The sequence below is a fragment of the Halichoerus grypus genome, chromosome 1, assembly GCF_964656455.1.
Source record: "Halichoerus grypus chromosome 1, mHalGry1.hap1.1, whole genome shotgun sequence".
Lineage (NCBI taxonomy): Eukaryota > Metazoa > Chordata > Mammalia > Carnivora > Phocidae > Halichoerus > Halichoerus grypus.
This window is the reverse complement of record NC_135712.1, coordinates 58452642-58477294: the sequence shown is the minus strand read 5'-3', so window position 1 is coordinate 58477294 and position 24653 is coordinate 58452642. Positions and strand designations below refer to the sequence as shown.

Below are 24653 nucleotides of genomic sequence, written 5' to 3'. Positions count from 1 at the left end.
TCCTCAGTGAGCCCCCAGAGAAAAGCAGTCAGTCACTCCTGTCTCCCCTGTCTCGGGCCGCACTCCGTGCTCACCCAGCCTGTGACCGAGCGTTTCTATCTCTGGCACCCGACCCCGTGTGGAGTCTCCAAACCCAGCAGATCCCTGCGGTGCGCTCCCACACCTCTCCTCCCTGGGGGAAGAAGGGGAGTCTCCCCGGATCTGCCGCTTGTTGGGTCCCTGCTGGAGGAGCAGGGGCCCGACTGTGCCGCGGATCACGGTTTATGGCAACCCCGAGCTGAGAGCCCGCGCCTGGGCTCTGTCTCTGCAGCTGGCTTCCCTGCTCTGATACCTGGGAGCTCTGCCGCACTCAGGCACCCCCGGTCTTTCTGTGACCCCGAGGGTCCTGAGACCACACTGTCCCACGAGGGTTCCACCCCCCGCTTAGCCACCGGAGTGACGTCCCTCAGTGGAGCAGACTTCTAAAAGTTCCGATTTTGTGCTCCGTGGTTCTATCACTTGCCAGAAGCGGCCGAAGGAAGCCCCTCCCCTGAAATAGTAAGCCATTTAAAAGAAGAAATAGAGTTCAAAGGATTGGATTAAAAAATAGTAAGAAAGGCAGATAAACTAAGAATAATTGCTATATACATAAATAAGTTAAATTCTAAAATTAAAAGATTTGGGGAATAATTATGAACCAGTGCCAAAAAATAGCAACAATTAACCATTAATTGATAAAGAACAAATTCCTGTGGGTCTAAAAGAAAAGTGAACTAGATGGTAATAATCCTGAGTTTAATATTTTTTGTAGAGGCAAAAAGGGTAATATATTTGAGCCATATATATATACGCACATATATATATATTGCATGTATATATATGAGATATCTCATATGAGATGATAGGTGGATTTTGTCAGAATTTGATATGATCCACTTACCATTAAATTACAGTCTGCCTGAAAGTTTTTCATTTTTCTACATATTAGCAAAACAAAGGCCTTATACTGATTAATAATGGTTTGTTAAATGTTTTCATTAGAAAGAAAATTCTACTTGCTCTTTAACTGAGTCTTATGCAACTTCTATCACATCACATTGATTAATATGCATTGTCAAATTTTGGATCTAGCACAATATAATATCATTTGTAAGCATAGTGTGTTGTGGTCTTATTTTATTAATCATGCAGAATTATTAAAATGGTATAATTGATTAAAATGGTGACTATTGCAAATACTTGTTCTATTTTCTTTTTTTCAGATTTCGTGAGTCATTGGAAAGTGATACTATTGTGGTTCATGCCATACAAAGTGATCACAAGATATCCTCCTATAGGCTTGTGAAGCCCTCTAAGTATTCCAAGTCCAAACGAACAAGTCTATCAGACAGAAGAACAAGCAAATTGGAGAGGTTAGAAAAAGAGGGAGCTGGAAGAAAGGATAGCCAGAAAGATACAGGTAGCCTAAATAACAAGAAGGCTTTTAAATCCTTACTTATTAAGGTTTCAAAACTGAATTTTCTTTTTGTAGGCAGAACCTTTGAACCCTTTTTGATGGTTTGAGCTCCATCTCTTGTCTCTCTTTATTTATTCCTTTGGAATAAAAATCAAGAGAGATGGGGCATGTGGTATGGCTGAGAATGGGAAGCCATGTTCCTCCAGCAAATGCTCCACACCATCTCTTAAATGCAGGCTGCTAAAGAAAACCCACCCTGGTTATGTGACTGAGTGGGTTAGAGTACTTGATGCTGCTAATTTTTTACTTCCAACATCTAACTATTCTTAAATTTAGGCTTTCTTGGTTGCTCGTTTCTAGGCAGTGTTTCCTTGCAGATTCTTGGGCCCTACCCCAGAATGTGGGGATAGAACATGACATTTCAAACTAGTTTCCAAGAGCATATGCTTTAAACAGAATGATGAGCTGAGAATTCAGGTGTGAAAAGAGTACCTCTTACTCTCTGCAACCTGCCTCTCGTAACTGCCCCCAGGATGACTGTAGATGAGTAGGAGGAAGGCAAGAATTCTGGGAATGACTTGGAGAGCCCAATCAAAAATAAATAAAGGACAGCACAGTTACTGCTCATGATATAGTATTGACATTAATGCTGCTTTATCCTCTTCATTGAGAAAACTTTCATGGCTCCTTTCAGATAAATTCTGAAATTGTTTTCCTGGTATTTAATCTTTCCATAGTATATCCCTATTCTGTTTCCTATTAATAGTGCATTTCCATTCTGTTCTACTGGTATTTTTAGCTTATTGTCTTGCTCACTGCTCCCTAATTATGCCTGATACTTTTATACCCAGGTTCCTACTGGAGTGACCAATTCATTCCCCTCCTCTCTGAATTCTAACAGTTCTTAGAGATTCCAGATTGAATTACACTTTTGTTATAAAGTATGACCACCCAAGCCACATTAAATTCCTGCTTTTCCATATTCACATATATTCGAAATATGAAAGGTGAAATTATGAGTTATAACTATATGACCATCCCATATTATTATTTAACTTTTTTTCCAAAGTATATCTCTAAAGTATATCTCTCTGTAGCTTGAACATAAAGTAAGAAATTGCCTTAGCAGATATGTAATTCTTAAATCACAGGTTTGTTTGCATGTTTCTGACCAGTTTTTCAGTTGGCCACAGACCACTGCAGTCGGTATATATCATCTCAAATATACATGTCATATAGGACTCGCTTGCTTTCCCTACCATATCACAAATATTCCTACCCAACTTCTCAGTTTGTATGTCAGTGGCCCCTCATTATTTATCTTGTTTTCTAATTATGTTATATATGTCTTGCCAACTTTTCAATAAGGTCCTTTAGAGCAAATCCTATGACTTAGATCTCTTTATTTTGGTATTCTAAAATACTTATTATGGGGTTAAATTCATGTTAGTTGTTTAACAAATACTGTGATTTACAGATTCATTATATTCTGTTTTTTAAAACATGACAGGTTTAAAAAAATATTTGAGAATTTCATTTTGATGTTTCAAGAAGATTGAAAAAAAAAAAATGTTGACTCTCTATACAGGTGGGAGCATTGGTGTGCCGGAAGAATCAATTATAGAGAAAGGGAAGAAATTTCGGCCTAAAACCCTAAGTGAAATTATGGTGGAAAATCAAATTGAGAAAACAAAGAAACTTATATTAAAAGCTGAAAGGGCCCAACTTAAGATTCAGCAGCGAAAAAAAGAATGGGACGAACTGTAAGTGAGTGTGTTTTTGTTTTCTTTCTTTCTTTTTTTACCTAAACTTTTTCATTTTAATATGTTTCAAAATATCTTTGGAATAGAAACAGAGATGGAGTATTGAAGATCTTTTAGAGTAGTGACACCTTGGTGGAACTTCTATGATCCTTAGGGTTTTGGGCCCAGGAATTCCATTTTGTGAATACAATCAGTGATTTTTAAGGATTAAGAAATTCCTATCTATTCTAACATAAAGTTATTTTTCTTTATGTTCTAATATCTTACAGTTTTGACTTTTACCTTTAGGTCTCTCATCATCTAAAGTTGACTTTTAAAAACCCTGGTATGAGGTACTTTTATTTAACAAGTACTTTTTTAATTTGTTTTATTTGCCACCTATAGGTATGTTTGGTGAAATGTCTCTTCATGTCTTTTGCCCATGTTCAAATAAGATTGTTTGCTATTTTGCTGTTAAGTTCTGAGAGTTCTTTATATGTTCTAGATACCAGTCCTTTGTTGGGTGTGTGGTTTTCAAATATTTTCTCCCAGTCTGTAGCTTGTCTTTTCATTCCTTTAATAGGGTCTCTTGCAGATAAAAGTTTTTAATTGTGTTAAACCCAATTTGTCAATTTTTCCTTCTATCAATCTTGTTTTTGGTGTCGAGTCTAAGAACTCTGCCTAGCCCTAGTCCCCAATGATTTTCTCCTATTTTTTTTTTCTAAAAGTTTTATAGTTTTACATTTTACATTTAAGTCTATGATCTATTTGGTATTCATTTTTGTATAAGGTGTGAGATTTAGGCATTTTTTCTGTTTTTGTTTTTGCCTGTGGATTTACAATTGATCTAGCACCATTTATTAAAAAGGCTCTCTCTCCTCCACTGAATTGGTTTTGCAATTTTCACCTTTGTCAGAAATCATCGGGGCATATTTGTGTGTGTCTGTTTCTGAGTTCATGTTCTGTTCCATTGATCTATGTGTCTGTCACTTTGCTGAAAACACACTGCCTTGATTACTGTAGCGATGTAATAGATCTTGAAATTGGTCCTCTCATTGTATTCTTTTTTTCCCCCAAATTGTTTAACCATTCTAGTTACCTTGCCTTTCTATATAAACTTTAGAATACTTTTGTCTGTATTTACAAATAAAATCTTGCTGGAATTCTGATAGAAATTGTGTTAAAGCTGTGTATCAGTTTGGGGAGGGGGAATTGACATTTATTATGTTGAATCTTCTTATCCATGGACATAGTATGATTCTCCATTTATTTAGATCTTCTTTGATTTCTTTCATCAGTGTTTTGTTTTCAGTGTAAAAGTCCTACACATATTTTGTTCGAATTAGACATAAATATTTCACTTTTTTGGCAATGTAAATGATATTGTGCTTTTAATTTTGGTATCTTATGTGTTCATGTTCATTGTTAGTATAGAAATACAATTGATTTTTTTGTATGTTTATCTGGTATCCTGTGGCCTTGCTGAACTGTTATTTTCTGAGAGTTTTTTAGTAGGTTTCTTAGGATTTTCTGTGTGGACAATCTTGTCATCTGTAAATAGGGACAGTTTTATTTTGTATCCAATTTGTTTGTGTCTTATTTCCCTTATTTTCTTGTTGGGCTGGCTAGAATTTCCAATATAGTGTTGAAATAGAATGGGACATCTACAACTTGTTCCTGATCTTAAGGAGAAAGAATTCAGTATTTGAATGGTATATTGGTTTTCATTCTTTTACTTCAACCTGCCTATATTATTATGTTTGAAGTTGGTGTTTTATTGACAGTATACAGTGGGGTTATGTTTTTTAATCCACTCTGTTAATCTCAGTTCTTCAGTTGGTAGATTTAGACCATATCACTTATATAATTTACACATGGATTTACTTATATATTTACACATGTAATTATTGATATTTCAGGTTTATATCTGCTATTTTATATTTTTTCTGTTGTCTGTATTTTTTATTAGTTTCAGAGGTAGAATTTAGTGATTCATCAGTTGCATATAACACCCAGTGCACATTACATCACATGCCCTCCTTAATGCCATTCACCCAATTATCCCTTCCCCCCACCAACCTCCCCTCCAGCAACCCTCAGTTTGTTTCCTGGAGTTGAGTGTCTCTTATGGTTTTCTTCCCTCTCAATTTCCATCTTATTTTATTTTTCCTTCCCTTCCCCTATGTTCATCTATTTTGTTTCTTAAATTCCACATAAGTGTAATCATATGGTATTTACCTTTCTCCAACTGACTTATTTTGCTTAGTATAATACCCTCTAGTTCCATCTACATCATTGCAAAATATGGAAAGAGCCCGGATGTCCATCGACAGATGAATGGATAAAGAAGATGTGGTATATATATATAATGGAATATTACTCAGTGATCAAAAAGAATGTTCTCTGTGGGTTTTTTTGTTTTTTGTTTTTTCATGATTTCCTGTGACTTACTTGAATATTTTAGAGTTCCGATATGATTATAGTGTTTTTGAGAGTATCCCTTTGTGCAGTATTTTTAGCATTTTCTCTAGGTATTATATTATGTATACACAACTTATACAGTCTACTGGTGTTGACATTTTATCAGCTTGAATGAAATGTAAAAAACTTACCTGCCTTCAAGTCCCTTTACACCCCTCACTGCCTCTTATTTCCCTTGTTTATAGTATAATTGTATATTTTCTCTACATACATTTCAGACATTGTTATAGTTTTTTTAATCATCAAACATAACTTAGACAATAGTAAAAGTAAAATGTATTTGCCAGTATTTTTACTATTAAACATTTTAATCTCTTCCTTCTTGATGTTCCAAAGTTCCTTCTTCTATAATTTCATTTCTGCTTAGAAAACTTCCTTTAAGCCATTGTTTTAGGGTTGGTATGTGGTGATAAATTCTTAGCTTTCCCTCACCTAAGAATGGCTTGATTTCTCCTTCATTCTGGGAGGATAGTCTTACTAGACATAAAATTCTGTGTTGACATTTCTCTTTTTCAACATGTGGAAAATATTGTGCTGCTTTCTGCTGGCCTCCATGGTTTCTTATGATCAATCTTCTCCCATTCAAATTGCTTCCTCCCTATATGTAAGGTGTTATTTTTGTCTTGCTGCTTTCAAGATTTTTTTTTTTGTCCTTAGTTTTCAGAAGTTTGACTATAGTGTGTCTTGGTAAATCTTTGAATTTATTCTTTTTGGGATTCATTAAACTTCTTGAATCTGTATACTTGTATCTCTGGCCAAATTTGGGAAGTTTTCAGCTGTTATTTCTTTTCTTTTCTTTCTTTCTTTCTTCCTTTCTTTCTTTCTTTCTTTCTTTCTTTTTTCTTTTCTTTTCTTTTCTTTTTTTCTTCTTTTTTTCTTTCTTTCAGTCCTGTCCTCCTTTTCCTTTCCTTCTTGGATTCCAGTGACACAAATGTTAGATCTCTGAGGCTCTGTGTGGAGATTTTAAAAAAAATTTTTATTATTTGTTTGTAGTGTATTTTTTTGTTATTCAGATTGGATAATTTCTATTGTTCTATCTTCAGATTAATGATTCTTTGTCTCCTCCATTCTGGCGTTGACCCCATCTATTAAGTTTTACTGTGATTACTGTAGTTATCAGCTCTAAAATTTCCATTTGGTTCTTCTTTGTATCTTCCATTTCTTTCTGAGACTCTATTTTTCCATTTGTTTCAAGCACCTTTCTAATTGTTTATTGAAGCACTTCATAATGGCTGCTTTAAAATTGTTGTCAGATTATTCTAACATCTCTATCATCGTGGGATTGGCAACTGACAATCATCTTTTCTTATTCAAGTTGAGGTCATCCTGATTCTTGGTATGACAAATGATTTTTTATTGAAATCTGGACATTTGGGGCATTATGAGACTCTGAATCTTATATATACATTCAGTTTTAGCTGTCTTTCTCTGATTTGAGCAAGATAAGGAGGAATGCCACCTCATGGGTATAGAAGTCCAGATTACCCATTTTTTCCCCAGTTGACACCTGAGGAAGGAAGGGGCACTTGCTGGTCAGCAGTTGGAGTTCTGGATCCCTACTAGGCTGCTCTGATATCACTTTGCTCTCTAGTTGTCTTCCATTGATGTTGTGGAGGATGGTCAAGGTCTTCACTTTCCACTAGGCTTCCTCAAACACTACCCCAGCAAGGAGGGGTGGATCACCTTGTTACTACTGGGCAAGGCTTAGATGTCCAGGCTCCCTATGGACTCTCCACTGTAACTGTGGTAGGGAGGCTTGTTACCACACACTGGGGATGAAGTCCTGGTCCCCAGGGCTCACCTCCTTTAACACCATCCCTGTAGCGGTTGTGTTGCCTTGTTAAAGTCTGCTGGTGGTAAAAGTATAGACTCCCCACTTGACCTTTGCAGGCTGGGTGAAGTTTGGGCCACATTTGTGTGTGTGTGTGTGTGTGTGTGTGTGTGTATCTGTGCACACATGTGCGTGTGTGCTGCATGGCTAGAGTAGAGCGTTTATTATCTAAAAAGTTTTCTGTATTACTAGTCTCTTTTCTTGATCCTTTAGCTAGAAAGAGCAAGATTTTGTTGGGCTTTTATTGTCTAAACCCTTTGGTATTTCTAGTTGCCATTTTCTTTAACTCCATGCCTGAGATATATGAGGTAATAAGAAAGTCTAGAGATTTTACCATCATATACTTCCTCAGGTCCCAAGGTTCTTTGTGGTCTATCTTCTTCTTTTCACCTTTCATTATATATACAACATGAACGGTTGTATATATAATGTTTAGGGGTTTTATTTGTACTTGCCAGGAAGATTTGAATATGTAAGTCTATTCCCTTTTTCAGAAGTGGAAACTCTTTCCATTGATTTTATTATATTTATCTTTAATCTGGTGATTTTTTTTTTAAAGATTTTATTTATTTGAGAGAGAGAGAGAGAGAGAGAGAAGAGGGGGCATGAGCAGGGAGAAGGAGCAGAGGCAGAGGGAGAAGCAGGCTCCCCACTGAGCAGGGAGTCTGATGTGGGACTCAGGCCCAGGACCCTGGGATCATGACCTGACCTGAAGGCAGATGCTTAACTGACTGAGCCACCCAGGCACCCAGTCCTCTCTATATTCTTGATGAGTTTAGCTAAAAGTTTATCAATTTTGTTTTTATCTTTAAAAAAAAAAATGCCCAGCTTACTTTCATTGATCTTTCCTATTGTCTTTTAAATCTCTATTTCATTTATTTCTGCTTTGATTTTTGTTATTTCCTTCCCTCCACTAACTTTGGGTTTTTGCTTTTTTTTCCCCTAGTTCCTTGAGGTATAAGGTTAAGTTAGTTGTTCAAGGTTTTTCTTGTTTCCTGATGTAGGCATTTATCACTATAAACTTCCCTGTTAGAATTGCTCTTCTTGCATCCTATACGTTTTAGGTATGTTGTATTTCTGTTTTCATTTGTTACAAGATATTTTTGATTTCTCTTTTGATTTTTTTACTGGTTATTCAAAGTATGTTTAATCTCCAGATATTTATGAATTTTACAGTTTCCTTATTGTAATTGATTTCTAGTTTTATACCTTTGAGTTTAGAAAAGATACTGGATATGATTTCAAGCTTTTTAAATTAATTAATACTTGTTTTGTGGCCTAACGTGGTTTATCCTGGAGAATGTTTCATGTGCATTTAAGAAGATGTGGTATATATACAATGGAATATTATGCAGCCATCAAAAAACATGAAAACTTGCCATTTGCAAGGACGTGGATAGAACTAGAGGGTATTATGCTAAGCGAAATAAGTCAATCAGAGAAAGACATGTATCATGATCTCACTGATATGAGGAATTCTTAATCTCAGGAAACAAACTGAGGGTTGCTGGAGTGGTGGGGGGTGGGAGGGATGCGGTGGCTGTGTGATAGACATTGGGGAGGGTATGTGCTATGGTGAGCACTGTGAATTGTGTAAGACTGATGAATCACAGACCTGTACTTCTGAAACAAATAATACATTATATGTTAAAAAAAAAAAAAAAAGAAGATAGTAGGAAGGGGAAAATGAAGGGGGGGAAATTGGAGGGGGAGATGAACCATGAGAGAATATGGACTCTGAGAAACAAACTGAGGGTTCTAGAGGGGAGGGGGGTGGGTGGATGGGTTAGCCCAGTAATGGGTATTAAAGAGGGCATGTATTGAATGGAGCACTGGGTGTTATACGCAAACAATGAATCATGGAACACTACATCAAAAACTAATGATGTAATGTATGGTGATTAACATAACATAATAAAATAAAATTAAAAAATAAATAGAAGGCAGTCATTTAAAAAAATGTATATTCTGCTACTATTGAATGGAATGTTTGTAAATATTTAAGTCCATCTGTTCTAACTTGTTATTTAAGTCCAATGTTTCCTTATTTTATTTATTTATTTATTGGGTCTGGATAACCTAGTTTTGTTTTATGTTTGGATTCTTTCTCTTTATGGTTTGTATCTATTATAGGTTTTTGCTTTGTGGTTACTGTAAGACTTACATAAAACATATCAGTCTATTTTAACCTGATAATAACTTAACTCTGAACACATGCTAAAGCTGTATTTTTAACTCTACCAACACTTTGTTTTTGATGTCACAATTTACATCTTTTTACCTTATATATCCATTAACAAATCATTGTAGTTATAGTTATTTTTAATTCTTTTGCCTTTTAACCTTTATGCTAAATTTAAAAATGATTTACCCACCAGCATTTATATTAGAGTATTCTTAATTTAGCTATATATTTGTCTTTATTGACAAAATTTATACTTATATATGTTTTCCTGTTAGTAGTTAACGTCCTTTCACTTCAGCCTGAAGAATTGACTTTAACATTTCTTGAAAGCCTGGGCTAATGGTAATGAGCTCCTTCAGCTTTTGTTTGTCTGGAAAACTCTTTATTTCCCCAATGCTGAAGGACAGTTTTGTTGAGTAGGTTATTTCTGGTTGACAGTCTTTTTCTTTTAGCACTTTGAATTTATTATGCCACTCTCTGCTTGCCTACAAAGTTTCTGCTAAAAAAAATCTGCTGATAGTCTTATTTTTTTTATATGTGTATATATATAACAAGTTGTATTTCTCTTGCTGTTTTAAAGATCTTCTCTTTGTCTTTAATGTTTGACAATTTGTTATACTGTGTCTTGGTGTGGGACTTTTTGGATTTATTTGTTTTAAACTTTCTAGGCATCCTGGATCTGGATGTCTATTTATTTCCCCAGGTTAAAGAATTTTTCAGCCATTATTTCTTTGAATAAGACTTATGACCACCTTTCTCCATTTAGGACCCCTGTAATGTGAATATTAATTTGCTTGTTGATGTCTTTTGAGTCCCTTAAGCTATGTTCACTCTTTTTTTATTTTATTTTATTTTATTTTTTTAAAGATTTTATTTATTTATTTGAGAGAGAGAGAATGAGAGACAGAGAGCATGAGAGGGAGGAGGGTCAGAGGGAGAAGCAGACTCCCTGCCGAGCAGGGAGCCCGATGCGGGACTCGATCCAGGGACTCCAGGATCATGACCTGAGCCGAAGGCAGTTGCTTAACCAACTGAGCCACCCAGGCGCCCAAGCTATGTTCACTCTTTTTAATTCTTTTTTCTTTTGCTCCTCTGATTGGGTGAATTCCACTGCCCTGTTTTTTGAGTTTATCAATCCTTTCTTCTGCTTGATCTAGTTTGGTGTTGAACCCCATTTTTAAACATTTCAGTTCAATTATTCTTCACTTCTGGGTTTTCTCTTTGGCGCTATCTTATATTTTCTATCTCTGATGAAATATTCACTTTGTTCACATATTGTTTTCCTGACCTTGGTAAGCATCTCTATGAATATTATATTAAACTCTCTGTCAGGTAGATCACTTTATCTCCATTTCATTAAGGTCTGTTTCTGGAGTTTTATCTTGCTCTTTAGTTTGGAACATGTTTTTCTCCTTCTTCATTTCCCTTGACTCTATGTGTTGGTTTCTGCACATTAGAGAAAATAGTCACCTTCCCCAGTCTTTATGGAGTGTTCTCATGTAGGAGGTGTTCACTCTGGCCTGGACTCAGTCTCTCTCTCTCTCTCTTTTGTTTTATGTTGAGGTGGGTTTATTGACAAGGAAAGATGTTTACAGTATATTATTAATGAAAAAGCACATAGGACAACAGTATAATTTGGGAGAGTATCAATAAAATGTAACAGTGGTTGTCTCTAGGTGATAGGATTATGGACCTTACAGGATTTTTTCTTTCTTTTTTTCTTTCTTTCGCCCAGTGTGGAGCCCAATGTGGGGCTTGATCTCATGACACTGAGTCAAAATCAAGAGTTGGACCCTTAAATGACTGAGCCATCCAGGTGCCCCTTAACCCTAAGCAACCATTTCTTGTCTCTATAGATTTGTCTATTTTGGACACCTTATATACATGGATTCTGTGGTCTTTGTGACTGGCTTTTTTTGCTTCATATGACTTTAAATTTCATCCATGTTATAGCATGTATCAGTACTTCATTCCTTTCTATGAGCAAACAATCCATATCATATTTATCAGTTCATCAGTTGAAACACATTTAGGTTATATCCATTTTTTCACCATTATGAATAATGCTGTTAAAATTTGTGTAATTTTTGTGTGGACATATGTTTTTAATTCTCTTGGGTAGATACCTAGGATTGGAATTCCTATATGCTAACTGTTCAACTTTTATTTTTTAATTGAAGTGTGGCTGACACACAATGTTACATTAATTTCAGGTGTACAACATAGTAATTTGACAATTCTATACGTTATGCAATGCTCATAAGTGTAGCTACCATGTGTCCCCATACAATGTTCTTATGATACCATTGACTATATCCCTATGCTGTACCTTTCACCCCTGTAGCTTATACATTCCATAACTGGAAACCTGTACCTGTCAATCCCCTTCACCCATTTTGCCTATTCCCCAACCCCTCTCTGCTGTGGTAACCATAGTTTGTTTTCTGTGCTTATGGGTCTAATTTTGCTTTTTTTTGTTTGTTTGTACATTTGTTTTTTAGATTCCACATAGAAGTGAAATAATATTGTATTTGTCTTTCTCTGTCTGACTTATTTCATTTAGCATAATACCCTCTAGGTCCATCCATGTTGTTGGAAATGGCAAGATCTCATTTTTATGGCTGAGTAACATTCCATTATATATATGCCACATCTTCTTAATCCATCATCTATGGATGGACACTTAGGTTGCTGCCATATTTTATTTTTTGTAAAGACATTAGATAAAAACAAAACTATCTGGGACATCTGGGTGTCTCAGTCGGTCAAGTGTCTGCCTTTGGCTCAGGTCATGACCATACGGTCCTGGGATCGAGTCCCGCACTGGGCTCCTTGCTCAGAGGGGGAGGCTGCTTCTCCCTCTGCCTGCCGCTCCCCTTGCTTGTGCCCTCTCTCTCTCTCTAACAAATAAATAAAATCTTTAAAAAAAAAACTATACAGTATTTGTCTTTCTCTGACTTATTTCACTTAGCATAATACTCTCTAGCTCCATCCATGTCATTGCAAATGGCAAGATTTCATTCTTTTTGATGGCTAAATAATATTCCATTGTATAGATAGATAGAGAGATAGATAGATAATCACTTCTTCTTTATCAATTCATCAGTCAATGGACATTTGGGCTCTTTCTCCATAATTTGGCTATTGTTGATAGTGCTGCTATAAACATTGGAGTGCATCAGCATTTTTGTATCCTTTGGATAAATACATAGTAGTGCAATTGCTTGGTCATAGGTAGTTCTATTTTTAACTTTTGAGAAACCTCCATACTGTTTTCCAGAGTGGCTGCACCAGTTTGCATTCCTACCCACAATGTAAGAAGGTTCCCCTTTTTCTGCATCCTCACCAACATCTATTGTTAGGTTGTTGATTTTAGCCATTCTGACGGGTGTAAGGTGGTATCTCATTGTAGTTTTGATTTGTATTTCCCTGATGATGAGTGACGTGGGGCATCTTTTCATGTGTCTGTTAGCCATCTGTATGTCTCCTTTGGAGAAGTGTCTCTTCATGTCTTCTGCCCATTTTTAAACTGGATTATTTATATTTTGGGTGTTGAGTTGTATAAGTTCTTTATATATTTTGGATACTAACCCTTTATCAGATATGTCATTTGCAAATATCTTCTCCCATTCCATTGGTTGCCTTTTAGTTTTGTTGATTGTTTCCTTCACTGTGCAGAACTATTGGGTGAAGTCCCAATAGTTTATTTTTGCTTTTGTTCCCCTTGTCTCAGGAGACCTATCTAGTAAGAAATTGCTACAGCTGATGTCAAAGAGATTATTGCCTGTGTTCTTCTCTAGCATTTTAATGGTTTCCTGTCTTACATTTAGGTCTTTCATCCATTTTGAATTTATTTTTGTGTATGGTGTAAGAAAGTGGTCATGTTTCATTCTTTTGCATGTTGCTGTCCAGTTTTCTCAACACCATTTGTCAAAGAGACTCTTTCCATTGGATATTCTTTCCTGCTTTGTTGAAGATTAATTGACCATGTAGTTGTGGGTTCATTTATGGGTTTTCCACTCTGTTCCATTGATCTATGTGTCTGTTTTTGTGCCAACACCATATTGTCTTGATCACTGAAGCTTTGTAATGTAACTTGAAGTCTGGAATTGTGATGCCTCCATCGCTTCTCGGCCTTTTGGCTAAGATCAAGTGTGGAATTGTGATGCCTCCAGCTTTGCTTTTTTGTTTTCAAGATTGCTTTGGCTAGGGGCGCCTGGGTGGCTCAGTCGTTAAGCGGCTGCCTTCGGCTCAGGTCATGATCCCAGGGTCCTGGGATTGAGCCCCGCATCGGGCTCCCTGCTCGGCAGGGAGTCTGCTTCTCCTTCTGACCCTCCCCCTGCTTGTGTTCCCTCTCTTGCTGTGTCTCTCTCTGTCAAATAAATAAAATCTTAAAAAAAAAAAAAAAAAGATTGCTTTGGCTATTTGGGGTCTTTTTTTAAAAAATTAAATTTTTTTTGGATTTTTTTAAAATTTAAATTCAATTAATTAACATATATTATTTCAGGGGTATGGGGTCTGTGATTCATCAGTCTTATATAATACCCAGTGCTCATTACAACACATACCCTCCCCAATGTCCATCACCCAGTTACCCCATCTCCCCACACCCCTCCCCTCCAGCAACCCTCAGTTTGTTTCCTATGATTAAGAGTCTCTCATGATTTGTCTCCCTCTCTGGTTTTGTCCTGTTTCATTTTTTTCCTCTCTTCCCCTATGATCCTCTGCCTTGTTTCTTAAATTCCACATATGAGTGAGATCATATGATAATTGTCTTTCTCTGATTGACTTATTTTGTTTAGCATAATACCCTCTAGTTCCATCCACATTGTTGCAAATGGCAAGATTTTATTTTTTTGATGGCTGCGTAATATTCATCATATATATGAATATATATGAATATGTCATATATATATTCATATGTATGAATATATAAAACATGTATATACCACATCTTCTTTATCCATTCATCTGTAGATGGACAGCTGGGCTCTTTCCATAGTTTGGCTATGGTGGACATTGCTGCTATAAACATTGGGGTGCAGATGCCCCTTCAGATCACTGCATTTGTATTTTTGGGGTAAATACCCAGTAGTGCAATTGCTGGGTTGTAGGGTAGCTCCTTTAGGTGTAAGGTTAGATTGTGTATTTGAGACTTTTCTTCTTGAGGAAGGCCTGTATTGCTATATACTTCCCTCTCATGACCGCCTTTGCTGTATCCCATAGGTTTTGGACTGTTGTGTTTTCATTTTCATTTGCTTCCATGTATTTTAAAAAATTTCTTCTTTAATATCCTAGTTAACCCATTCATTCTTTAGTAGGATGTTGTTTAATTTCCATGTATTTGTGGTCTTTCCAATTTTTTTTCTTTCATTTTCATAGTGTTGTAGTCTGAAAATATGCATGGTATGATCTCAGTCATTTTGTACTAGTTGAAGCCTGATTTGTGGCCCAGTATGTGATCTCTTCTGGAGAATATTCCATGTGCACTTGAAAAGAATGTGTATTCTGCTTTAGGATGAAATGTTCTGAATATATCTTTTAAGTCCATCTGGTCCAGTGTGTCATTCAAAGCCATCGTTTCCTTGTTGATCTTCTGTTTAGATGATTTGTCCATTGTTGTGAGTGGGGTGTTAAAGTCCCCTACTATTATTGTGTTATTATTAATGAGTTTCTTTAAGTTTGTTATTAATTGATTTATGTATTTGGCTGCTCCCAAGTTGGGGACATAAGTATTTACAATTGTTAGATCTTGTTTATTATGAGATGGTGCCCTTGGTCATCTCTTACAGTCTTGGTTTAAAATCTAGTTTATCTGATATAAATATGGCTACTCCAGCTTTCTTTTGATGTCTACTAGCATGATAAATGGTTCTCCACCCCCTCACTTTCAATCTGGAGGTGTCTTGGGTCTAAAATGAGTCTCTTGTAAGTCTTGTAAGCAGGATATCAATGGGTCTTTTTTTTTTTTATCCATTATGATACCATATGTGTTTTGATTAGAGCATTTAGTCCATTTACATTCAGAGTAAATATTGATAGATATAAATGTAGTGCCATTGTTTACCTGTAAAGTCACTATTCCTGTAGACTGTCTCTGTTCCTTTTTAGTCTTTGTGGCTTTTGGTCTCTTTCCCACTCAAAGGGTCCCCTTTAACATTTCTTGCAGAGCTGATTTAGTGTTCATGAACTCTCTTAGTTTTTACTTGTCTTGGAAACTCTTTTATCTCTCCTATTCTGAATGACAGCTTTACTGGATAAAGTATTCCTGGCTGCACATTTTTCCCATTTAGCATGTTGAATATATCATGCCAGTACTTTCTGGCCTTCCAGGTTTCTGTAGACAGGTCTGCTGCTAACTTTGTGTGTCTACCCTTGTAGGTTGAGGATCTTTTCTCCCTAGCTGCTTTCAGAATTCTCTTTATCTTTGTATTTTGCAAGTTTCACTATGGTATGTCTAGATGTTAACCTGTTTTTGTTGGTTGTGAGGGGAGTTCTCTGTGCCTCTTGGATTTGAATGCCTGTTTCCTTCCCCCAGATTAGGGAAGTTCTCAGCTATAATTTGTTCAAATAAACCTTCTGCCTCTTTTTCCTACTCTTCTTCTTCTTCTGGAATTCCTGTGATCTGGGTATTATTGCACTTTATGGAATCGCTGAGTTCCCTAAATCTACCTTTGTGATCTAATAGTTTTCTTTTCCTCTTATTTTCAGCTTCATTATTTTCCATAATTTTATCTTCTGTATCACATATCCATTCCTCTGCTTCTTCCATCCTTGCTGTGATTACATCCAGTTGGTTTTCTATCTCAGTTATAGCATTTTTTATTTTGGCCTGACTAGTGTTTAGGTCTTTTATCACTGCAGGAAGGGTTTCTCTGGTATCTTCTATGCTTCTTTCAAGCCCAGCTGTATTCTTATGATTGCTGTTCTAAATTCTTGTTCAGATATATTGCTTATATCTGTTTTGAGAAAATCCCTGGCTGTGATTTCTTCTTCATCTTTCTTTTGGGGAGAATTCTTCTGTCTTGTCATTTTGTATGTTTCCTGTTCCTGAGAGTAATGGTATATTAAGAAGGGGTCATACACTGCCCAGGGCCTGGTACTTCAGTAAGTGTTTCTGGTATATGCTGTGTGCACTCTGCTGTTGTGTTTTGGCTGCTCTTTCCCACAGATCAGTCCTATGCAGAGTTCCTCCTTGCTTACAGTGGGGAGTGTTTGGACCTTTAACTAGGTGTGCTTTGATTTGTCTCTTAAAATAAGCCTGGTAAAGAAAACAAACAAACAAACAAACCCTGATCTGAAAAAAAGAGAGAAAAAGAAAAGGAACAGAGGTAACAACAACAACAAAAAACCCAAACTGACAAACAAGAAACTATAAGCCTGATTCCAAAGAAAAAGAAAGCCGGGGCGGGGTGGGGGGGAGACACCTGATCCAAAAAAAGAGAAAAGGAAATGAAAAAACAAGAAACAAACAAAAAACTATAAGCCTGATTCCAAAGAGGAAAAAAAGGGGAAAAAAGAAGGCTCATCCTATTTCCACCAGAACTTAAGCTGACACTTTGGAACACTCCATGATCAGTAGACTTGGTGCATGTGGGGTACCTATGTTGGTCTTCTGGGGGAGTGTCTGCTGCTCTGCCTCACAGTCAGACCTGCCTAGTAACTATGCACTTTCAGGGCGCAGGGGGGTAGAATTTGTTATAAGTGACTCCCACCCCCACTGGGAATGCTGTGTTTCTCACTGAAGTCTGACCGTATTGGTGGCGAGGGAGAAAATGGTGCCACTCCACTCTCTCCTCCCAGGACAGGGGATCTTGCACCTGTTGCTGTTCAAGAAGTCCTCACAAAAGAGTAAACAGTCTCCCCTTTTGTGTCCCAGGCTTTTGTCAGATCCCTGCCCTCACCTCATCTGTGCTTGGGGCTCTTGTTATGCCTGGCACCGCAGCTTTCCTGCCTCTTATCTCTGGAGTGCAGCTGGGATTCAAAACTCCAAATCTTAAATGACCTGGCATGGTGTGGACCTGCTCCCCTCCTCCAGGAGAGAGCCTCGCCATGTCTAGTGCTGTTTCATCACAGGAAAACAGTCACACACCTGCACAGGTGCCCAGAGTCTATGGTAAAGCACAGTGAAAAGCTGTGATCAGGTTATCTGTCTTTTGTGTGCACCTCTGTCCCCTGCAGATGAAAAGCTGCTTGATGGTGCCTGCAGGGTCTTTTGTCCTTGGAGAGGCAATATACCCTCTTCCAAATGTACTCCAGTAAGGGGATCATTTTCTCCCAGTGTTACCCACAGGATCCCTATACCATGCTTTCCGCTCCCAGACCTGAACTGTCCTTTTCTTTAGAAGCACCCACCATGGCTTGACTCCAGTGAAAGTCACTCACTTTCAAAACCTCAGAATTTGAGCTACACACACTGCTTGCAGAAATTTGCAATGCTCAGTTCCTTTCAACTCCCCAGTCAGTGGTTTTGGGGAGGTGTTTTCTTGTGCAAACCTAACGTGGTACTCTCTCTCCCTCTCTTTCTCTCTCTATTCTCTCTGCAGAAAGGGCTCCCTGCCCACTGAAGCACCATGGCTTTTCTCTCCCCAATTCAAGTCTATGTGCCTCATACTTGCCACGTTCTCTCCCTCTGACCATGCAGATCATTCTCCCAATCCTCACATTGATTTTCTAGGTGTTCCAAATGATTTGATGTTAATCTAGCTGTGTTCGAGGGATGAGGTGATCCCAGGGTGCTCCTACTACTCCTCCATCTTAACTCCTCTCTCCAGATGCCCTTTTAAGCTGCAGCTTTCAACTGATCTGCTCACGGTCCCTCAGTCCTATACTTCCTACTGTAGTTTCACAGCATCAGAGTGGTGGTTCCCTTTGTTACTGTGTCTTCATCTCTCTTGCTGTTCTCTGTGTGGTCTATCTTTTGAAGCTGTTAAGTCAGCCCTCAGTTATTCTTTGGAAGAAATTGCTTTATAAATAGGTGTAGATTTAGTGTGTCTGTGGAAGAGAGGAGTTCAAGGTCTTCCTATGTTGCCATCTTAAACTATATCAGCTTGGCCTGAACTCAGTTGTCTTTCAGACCTTTGTGATTGTGCAAGCCATCAAAAATCACATGATCATCTCAAGAAATGCAAGAAAAGCATTTGACAAAATTCAACATCTGCTCATGACAAAATTCTCACCAAAGTGGATATAGTAGGAACATACCTTAACATAATAAAGGCCACATATGACAAGCCGACAGCTAACATCATTCTCAATGATGAAAAGCTGAAAGCTTTCCCTCTGAAATCAGGAACAAGGATGTTCACTCTTGCTACTTGTCAACATAGTAGTAGAAGTCTTAGCTAGAACAGTTAGGCAAGGAAAAAAAAGAATCCAGATTGGGAAGGAAGTACATCTGTCTATTTGCAGATAACATATTATATATAGAAAATCCTAAAGACTGTCAAAATACCATTGAAACTAATAATGAATTCAGTAAAGGGCAAGATACAATAAATATACAAAAATCAGTTGTTTTTATATATTAACAATAAACTATCAGAGAAATTAGGAAAACCCATTTATAATTGCATCAAAAGGAATAAAATACTTAGGAATAAATTTAACCAAGGATATGAAATATCTGTACAGTGGAAACAATAAGACATTGATGAAGGAAATTGAAGACATAAATAAATAGACATTTCATGCATGGGTTAGAAAACTTAATATTGTTAAGATATCTGTACTATCCAAAGGAATCTATAGACTCAATGCAGTCCCTGTCAAAATCCCACAGAAATAGTAAAAGCAATCCTAAAAATTGCATGGAACCATAAAAGATCCTGAATAGCCAAAGCCATATTGAGAAGGAAAAATAAATAAAAATAAATATAAAAATATACTCTCTGACGTCAAACTATGTTACAAAGCTGTAGCAATGAAAACAATATGGCATTGGCATAAAAACAGAGACCCAATTAATGAAATAGAATAGACCAGAAATAAATGGTCCATGCATATATGGTCAATTCATGACAAAGGAGCCAAGACTATATATTGGGGAAAGGACAGTCTCTCCAATAAATGATGTTGGGAAAACTAAACTGCCACGTGCAAAGGAATGACGCTGGACCAGTATCTCACACCATACATGAAAATTAATGCAAAATGAATTAAAGACTTGAATGTAAGACTTGAACCCATAAAACTCCTAGAAGAAAACATGGGTGGTAAGTCCCTCAACATTGGTCTTGGCAATGATTTTTTACACACATTTTTGACACCAAAAGCAAAGGCAACAAAAACAAAAATAAACAAGTGGGACTATAGCAAACTAAAAAGCTTATGTACAGTAAAGGCAACTATCAAAAAAATGAAAGGGCAACTTAGGGAATGTATTCACAATCATATATCCGATAAGGGGTTAATATCCAAAATACATAAAGAACTTTTACAACTTAATAACAAAAAACCAAACAGATTTAAAAGTGGATGGAGGATGTATATAGACATTTTTCAAAGGAGACCTACAAAAGGCCATTAAGTACATGAAAACAGTGCTGAATGTCACTAATCATCAGGGAAATGCAAAGCGAAACTACAATGAGATCACCTCACACCTGTTAGAATACCTGTCATCAAAAGGACAAGAGATAACAACTATTGGCAAAATGTGGGAAAAAGGGAACTTTCTGTACTATTGATGGGAACATAAACTAGTGCAGCCACTATGGAAAACAGTATGGAGGTTCCTCAGAAATTTAAAATAAGATTACCATATGGTCCAGCAATCCCACTTCTGGGTATATAGACAAAGAAAACTAACATGGTCTTTGAAGAGATGTCTGCACTCCCGTGTTTACTGCAGCATTAATAACAATAGTTGAGACATGGAAACAACCTAAGTTTCCATTAATGGTCATATGGATAAAGAAGTTATGATACATACATACACTGGAATATTTTTCAGCCTTAAAAAAGAGAAATTCTGCCATTTGCAACAATACCAGTGGACTTTGAGGGCATTATAAAAGTAAAATAAGTCAGAGAAGAACAAATACTATATGATTTTCCTTATATGTGGAATCTAAAAACCCTGAACTCATTGAAACAGAACATATTGATGATTGCTAGAGGTGGGGAGTTGGGGAAGAAGGTGGTCAAATGGTACAAACTTCTATTTATAAGATAAATAAGTTCTGGAGAGGTAATATACAATATGACTGGTTAACAGTACTGTATTGTGTATTTGAAAGTTGCTAAGAGGGTAACTCTTAAAAATTCTCATCACAAGAAAAAAAATTATAACTATGTGGATGGATGTTAACTAAACTTATTGTGGCAAACATTTTGCAATAGATACATGTATGAAATCATTATGTTGTACACCCTAAACTGATACAATATTACATGCAATCATATCTCAATAAACTGGAAAAATAGGCTTTTGACATTTTCCAAAAATATATATTGCTGGATTTGATTTGCTGGCATTTTGTTATGGACTTTTGTATCTTTTTAAATAAAGACTATTGGTCTCTAGTTTTATTGTTATGTAATATCTTTTCTGGTTTGTTATCAGGGTAAGACTAGTTGCATAAAATGAGATGAGAAGTTTTCCTTTCTCTTCTATTTTCTGAAAGATTGGAGGCTTCATATTATTTATTTCTTAAATATTTGATAGAATTTATCAATGAGCCAAATGGACATGGAATATTGAGAGGTTATAAATACAAATTCCAATTTTTCATAGTTATAGTGTTATTCAGATTCTATATTTCCTCTTGGATCAGTTTTGGTAATTTGTATCTTTCAAGGAATTTGTGCATTTTATCTGGTTATCAAATTTATTGGCATAAAATAGTTCGTACTATTGCCTTATTAAATTTCTGTAGTATCTGTTGCATTGTCCCTTGTTTTATTTTTGATATCATTAATTTGTATCTTTTCTCTTTTTCTTGATCATTCCAGCAAAAGGCTTATCAATTTTATTGATCTTTTCAAGGAACTAACTTTTGGTCATAGATTTTTAGAAATATTGCTTGTCAGCTTTCTATGTCATTGATATTTCTGTTCTCTATCATTTCCTTTATTCTTATTAATTTGGGATTAGTTAATTCTTTTTCACTGTTTAAGTTTTAAGTTTAAGCTGTAAGCTTTGATTTTATACTACTTTTTTAATTATAAGCATTTAAAGTATAAATTTAAGTATGAATTTAAAGTATAAATGAAACACTGAGCTTCATTTCACAAGTTCTGATATATTTTCAGCATCATTTTGTCCAAAATATATTTTTTAAAGATTTTTTTATTTGAGAGAGAAAGGGAATGAGCAAGAGCAAGTGAGAGAGAGAGAGAGAGAAAGAGCACAAGCCAGGGGGAGAAGGAGAAGCAGGCTTCCCACTGAGCAGGGAGCCTGACATGGGGCTCGATCCCAGGACTCTGGGATCATGACCTGAGCCGAAGGCAGATGCTTAACCAACTGCACCACCCAGGAGCCCCTGTCCAAAATATTTTCTAATATCCCTTGTGATTTCTTGTTGATTATGATTTATTTTTTAAAAGATTTTATTTATTTATTTTAGAGAAAGGGAGAGAGCAGGGGGAGGGGCAGAGGGAGAGGGAGAGAGAGAATCTCAAGCAGATTAAGTGCTGAGTGCAGAGCTGGATGCAGGGCTTGATAACATAACCATGAGATCATGACCTGAGCCAAAATCAAGAGTCAGAGGCTTAACCAACTGAACCACCCAGATGCCCCATAGTTTATTTTTAAGTATGCTATTTAGTTTCCCAATAGTTTGCATGGTTTAAATTCTTATAAATTTATTGGGAGTTGTATGGGCCTGCATACAGTCTGTCTTCATGAAAATTCAATGTGTGCTTGAAAAAGAATGTGTTTTCTTGTGTTCTTTGGTGTAGTTTTCTATAAATGTCAGTGAGGACTGGATGATTGATGATGTCCAGATCTTTTGTTTTTCCTACTTTGAAGGCATGACTCTTTAAGTGTTTCTACTGAATGTTCCCTACCTTTAACAAGGTCTCTCCAGCTGATGAGCTCATGAGTGATTTCAAGCCATGTGTAAACTATGAGAATTACTTGTTTTACAGCTTCCTAATAATTGTATTTCCCCCAGATGTTCTTTACTTATCTTCATGATGTTTTACATGTACAGGTTAATACGTGGTCAAAAACTCAAGAGAGCCCTATGTGAATTTCTGAAGACATTGTTTTGTGTGTAGCTCTGATATTTTTTTCCTCTAAATTCTAACCATTCTGGCTTCTCTGAACTCTCATCTTTATAACCTTAATCATTGAGATTACTGGACTAATATTTTAGATTTCAACACTATTCCACAGTCTGATACTTTACTCTATGCAGAAATAGAGAGAGTAAGGATTATTTTTTTTCACTTCTCACATGAATTATAGTCCTGTGCTGCCTGTTATTCAATGTCTGAACATAGTTTCATATTTTTTTTGCTCAGTTTTCTAGTTATTTATAGCATGAGGATAATTATGGGCCTTGTTTTCCTCACATGGCCAGAGCTGAAGTATCTGCTTGCTCTTTCTTTCGTTCCTTCTTTCCTTTCTTTCTCTCTATCTTCCCTCCCTTCCTCCCTCCCTCCCTCCCTTCTTTCCTTCCTTTCATTCATTCTTCTTCCCTTACCTCCCTTCCTCCCTTCCTTTTTCTTTCTTTCCTTCCTCTCTCTCTTTTCTTCACTTCCTTTCCTTTTTAAACTATTAATCCTTCCTTTTAGTGCTATCTTACACAAAGGAACAATTATCAATACATTAGATAACATGTGTTTCCTCTGCTTTTGTATGTGTTTGTTTTCCTAAAGGGCTGACTGCAAGCTCTGTGTACATGTTCATGTTGACTGACAGGCTTCACTTTACAGAATTAGGTAGTTGGGTCTTTTGATATCTGTGCTTGGAGCTCCCTAGGACCTCTACTGATAAGATCATGTTCAATCTTTTTTATAGCCTTCCCTGGGGATATTCTGCGCCACAGTTTTCTCTACTTTGATTTATCCTTTAAAATTGCTATCACTGGTTTGCTCATGGCTTTCTATCTTATTCTCAGCCTTCCCGATTTATTCCCTTTAATACCTCCACACCATCATTTCCATGGAATTTGTGGAGAGAGCAGGAGGCAAATACATATGCTCATTATTATCATTTTTAACTAGATGCCTTTTTTGAAAATTTTATGACACATTATTAAAAAAAAAGGTAAATTAAATTTCTACTGATTAAAATACACCTACTCTGTCTCTATGGCTTAATGTCTGTTGAAGGAATAAATAACCATCTTGATATAAATCACTTAGAAATGAACAAAAGCCTAAAAATGATTCAGATTATTTCAGCACCATCTGATAATTGGGTTTTATTTATTTCATTATGACTTTGCTTGAGGTGCTGTAAAAATACAGAGGGTCCCCAACTTAAGGTGGTTTGACTTGATTTTTTTGGTTTTACAATAGTGTGAAAGTGATATGCATTCAGTAGAAACTGTACTTTGAATTTTGATCTTTTCCCAGGCTAGTGATATATGCAGTATGATACCTTCTCACGATACTGCGCAGAAGCAGTGAACCACAGCTCCAAGTCAGCTACATGGTGTTGGGGATAAACTATCAATACACTCACAACCATTCTGTTTTTTTACTTTCAGTACAGTAGTCAGTAAATTACATGAGATATTCAACACTTTTTGTGAAATGGGCTTTGTATTAATTTTTCCCAACTATAGGCTAACATAAGTGTTCTGAGTATGTTTAAGGTGAGCTAGGCTAAACTATAATGTTAGGTAAGTTAGGTGTACTGAATGCATGTGATTTATAATATTTTCAACTATGGGTTTATTGGTACATAACCCCATTATAAGTTGAGGAAGGTCTGTAGTTGTTAATTTAAAAAAAAATGCTTGGGCTCTGCAGATAAAAGTAGTACTACAGATTCAGAATTCTACATTTGCTTTATGACTGAAT

The 24653-nt window shown here is 36.4% G+C and overlaps 1 protein-coding gene across 1 annotated transcript in view; it reads left to right on the top strand.

The window, feature by feature from the left end:
* The window catches only part of CFAP44 (cilia and flagella associated protein 44), a 144635-nt gene that overhangs the window by 85773 nt on the left and 34209 nt on the right, over positions 1 to 24653 (top strand). Inside the window, exons 23-24 of the mRNA XM_036107180.2 lie at positions 1242 to 1438; positions 3024 to 3198. Coding sequence (XP_035963073.2) covers positions 1242 to 1438; positions 3024 to 3198 — 372 coding nt within the window. The remainder of the gene's footprint in view (positions 1 to 1241; positions 1439 to 3023; positions 3199 to 24653) is intronic.